This window comes from Crocodylus porosus, unplaced genomic scaffold (genome assembly GCF_001723895.1).
Source record: "Crocodylus porosus isolate Cpor-Errol unplaced genomic scaffold, CroPor_comp1, whole genome shotgun sequence".
NCBI lineage: Eukaryota > Metazoa > Chordata > Crocodylia > Crocodylidae > Crocodylus > Crocodylus porosus.
The window spans coordinates 6,974,478-6,978,243 of NW_017728928.1; the positions used below are offsets into that span (position 1 = coordinate 6,974,478).

A 3,766-nucleotide genomic window follows, 5' to 3' on the forward strand; every position below is an offset into this window, starting at 1 on the left:
TGTCGAAGGCCTTCCAAAAGTCCAGAAAAACTACGTCCGCTGCTACCCCTGCATCTAAGGATTTTGTGACCTGGTCGTAGAAGGCCACCAGGTTGGTCTGACAGGACCTGCCTCGAATGAACTTGTGTTGGCTGCCCCTAAGCATAACCTCCCCCCGGCCCCCCGCGCACATGCGCCAGGATAATGCTCTCAAAAAGCTTCCCTAGGATCAAGGTAAGACTAAGTGGCCTATAGTTCCCCAGGTCTTCCTTCCTCCCCTTTTTGAAGATGAGGACCACACTGGCCCTCTTCCAGCCCTCTGGCACCACACCAGAGCACCACGAGTGCTCGTACAGCTGCGCCGGGGTCCTGCAGTGACCTCAGCTAATTCCCTCAGCACTGTGGTGGAGATCATTTGGACCAGCTGATTTAAATACATCCAGTCCCTCCAGAAGTTCCCTGACTAGATCCTCCCTGACCCTTGGCCTAGGTGCGCCCTGATTCAGTCCCTGCTCAGGAAGACGGAGGCAAAGTTGTTAAACATGTTAGCTTTGTTGTCTGGTGTGACGACCAGATTTCCCAGCATGTCTTGCAGGGGCCCCACGTTACTCAGTACCTTCTTTTTGTCCCCTATGCATTTAAAGAAGGATTTCTTGTTGTCCTTGATCCGGGAAGCTAGTCCCAGTCCCATCTCCGCCTTGGCCTTCCTGACTGCCCCCCTGCTTCCCCGAGCAGCCGCAGTATAGTCCTCCCTGGTGATGTCCCCTCCTTGCCATTGGGTGTGCGCCTCCCTTTTAGCTAGGAGACATTCCCGGATGCTTTTGGCGAGCCATGGGGGCTTTTGCCTCCTCCTTCCCCCTTTGATCTGTGTTGGGATTACCTCCCTTTGGGCTTGGAGGATCATCTCCTTAAGGAGCGACCACTCTCCTTAGACACCTGGCTCCCCTCCCCTTCAGGACCTCAGTGCTTCCCTGTCTACTCTCCTTAGCTCATTGGAGTCCTCCCTCCTGAAATCTAGGGCTGCTGCCTTGCTGCAGGCCTTTGCCACCTTGCGCTGGATGGTGAATTCCAGCGGGCGATGATTGCTGTCGCCCAGGTGGTCGAGCACCCGCAGCCCCCTCACCAGGTCATCACCCGTGGCCAGCACTAGGTCCAACAAGGTGTTTCCCCTGGTGGGGCTGTGCGCCTCCTGGGTTAGATGGAGGTCCTGCATTTGGGCTAGAAACCTACGTGAGTTGTCAGACCTGGCTGACTGCTCTTCCCAGCAGATGTCTGGAAAGTTCAGGTCACTCATGATGACCACGTCCTTCGACCTAACTACCTCCACGAGCTGACTGAAGAATTCCTGGTCGAGCTCTTCCCCTTGGTTGGGTGGTCTGTAGTAGACCCCCACTGTTAAGTCTCTTTCCCCTCGACTGCCTTGTATCCTAACCCAAAGCACTTCCCGTGTGCCCCTCCTCGGACTCTGTGCTACCTGGTGAGGATGCGTATTCCTCCTTGACATAGAGCGCCACACCCTGTCTTTCCTCCCTGTCCTGTCCATCTTGTACAGCCTGTAGTCCTTGATATTCACCGCCCAGTCATGCGTGGGGCCCCATCACATTTCAGTGAGCCCCACTATGTCTGGGCTGGTGTCAGCCAGCAGGAGGGTGAGTTCCTCCTTCTTGTTGCCCATACTACGAGCGTTTGTGTAGAGGCATTTGAGGCCTCCTGTGGATGTGTGCACTGGTCCCCCTAATCACAGCATTGCCCTGGTCCCTGTTGCTTGCCTGGGTATAAGTTCTGCTCATCTGTCTAGGCTGGGTTGTACTTGTGAGTGCTGCTTGGTTTAGCGGTCCAAGGCTTCCTCCTCCCTCGTCTTCCCCTGCCGGAGGAGATCCGCCAACCTAGGGTGATCTTGTAGAGTTTCTTGGCTGGCTTCTTTGACAGATATGGGACTGGGCACACATGACTGCTTAGACAGCATGGAGCTGTTGCTTACCTTCCCAGGCATGGACCTAGCATCCCCTTCTTTCCCTGTAAAGAACTACTGCTGGGTTTAAAAAGAACTGTATTTTTAAAGGTGAATTCCTGTGCCATGAAAAAGCTTACAATTCAACCCAACATTTCTGTAAATCTTCTCTCTGCTCTTTCATTGGGAAGAGGAGTGGCTCTTCCTGGCTTTCAATGGAGATCGGATGTGTTTTGTTGCAGTCGCAGCTGAAGAAGAGGCTGACAGAGCTGAGAAGTCAGAATGAGAAAGCTTCTCTGGCAATGAACGAAGTAAAGATACGGGAGAGACAAGTCGCTGTAAGTGGGAAATGTTTTTCTGGCCCTTGGGAGTATGCTGGTCCCAGGGTGGGGGACTGGTTTCTTGTGCTTAATTTAAGGCAGATTAGTTTCTCAAGAGAATGCATGTAAGAATTGTATTTGGGCAGGATCAGACAGAAGCTGCGACTGACTGACAATGCCATCTGCTTGTTAAAACTTGCTGCCACTTATACCAGCAGTCACACTAGACCCCACAGCCTTCAGCACAAGAAAAGCTGAGCCTCTTAAGCTGCAATGAAAAGATAAAGGCCCAGATCCACAAAGCTGTATGAAGGCGCTTTAACTCCTCTTGAAAATCAAGCAAAGTTCCACACCTAAATGGCCCTGTGCCTCCAGCATTAACTAATGAAATTCCCTCTGTGAGACATTGCTATAAATCATTTTAAAAAGGGACAAGGACAAAACGCAGAGGTTTTGACACGCAACCCAAGCCTCTCATGGCTTGCAGTGCTTGTTCCCACTGCCAGATGACGCAAGCTGCCCGTTTCATACCCCCTGGGACCCTTTGCCCTCCCCAAATGTTCCTATACATGAGTTTGGGGGCCCATTAAAGGGAACAGGAGACTTGGCTTTCATTTGAGTATAGAGGTATAGGGTTCCTACCCAAGTGCCATTTCAGGGAAATGCAAAAAATCGGCCATCACATTTTGCAGAGCCCAGAGCTTTATACCCCTTTGCACCCTGGGGAGTGTCCTACCTACATGCAGTCCCCTTGAAACCCACATCCTCGTGGTTGGTTTTTAGGAAGCATCTGCCCATAACAAGGATTCACTGAGAAATGAGTTCTTGGAAGTTAAAGCTTTAATTGAAGATCAAGAAAACCAGTCAATAAAGAAGCTTGAAGAGGAGGAGAAGAGAGTGCGTGATAAGTTTGATTACATCCATAAGGTTCTGGGAAAGAAGAAGAGTGAAATTCAGTCCCTCAAAGACAAGCTTGAGAGTACGCTGGCTGTAAGTGATGACATCGCATTCCTAGAGGTAAGGCCTACTCGCAGGTTTCCTGCTGATCTCAAGAACATACAGCCCTAAAAGAAAGCACTACAGGGATGCTGCCCTTACTACGTTTGTGTAGACATAGGACCACAAAAAAAGAAAAATCTATGATTTTTGAGAAAATTAGCTTGGTGCACGTCCACGAGGGGCCAGCAGGGGAGGTTATGCTTAGGGGCAACCCACATGGGTTCATTAGAGGCAGGTCCTGTCAGACCAACCTGGCGGCCTTATATGACCAGGTCACCAAATCCGTGGCTGTAGGTGTCATGGTGGACATAGTCTTTCTGGACTTTAGGTAGGCCTTTGACACTGTACCCTCACCCCATTATCATTAAAAACTAGGTGTTGACACCACAGTCCCCTACACAGTCAGATGGGCCACTAACTGGCTGGAGGGCCACACCCAGAGTGGTGGTGGATGGGTCTTATTTGACCTGGAGGGATGTGGGCAGTGGGGTCCCCCAGGGCTTGGTCCTCAGGCCCG

The 3,766-nt window shown here is 51.4% G+C and overlaps 1 protein-coding gene across 3 annotated transcripts in view; it reads left to right on the top strand.

Annotated features, from left to right (window-relative positions):
* Window positions 1-3,766, top strand: part of TRIM25 (tripartite motif containing 25) — a 20,681-nt gene that overhangs the window by 3,977 nt on the left and 12,938 nt on the right. For all 3 annotated transcript variants that reach the window (XM_019542436.1, XM_019542438.1, XM_019542437.1), the window contains exons 2-3: window positions 2,173-2,268; window positions 3,034-3,267. In XM_019542436.1, the coding sequence (XP_019397981.1) occupies window positions 2,173-2,268; window positions 3,034-3,267 (330 nt within the window). The remainder of the gene's footprint in view (window positions 1-2,172; window positions 2,269-3,033; window positions 3,268-3,766) is intronic.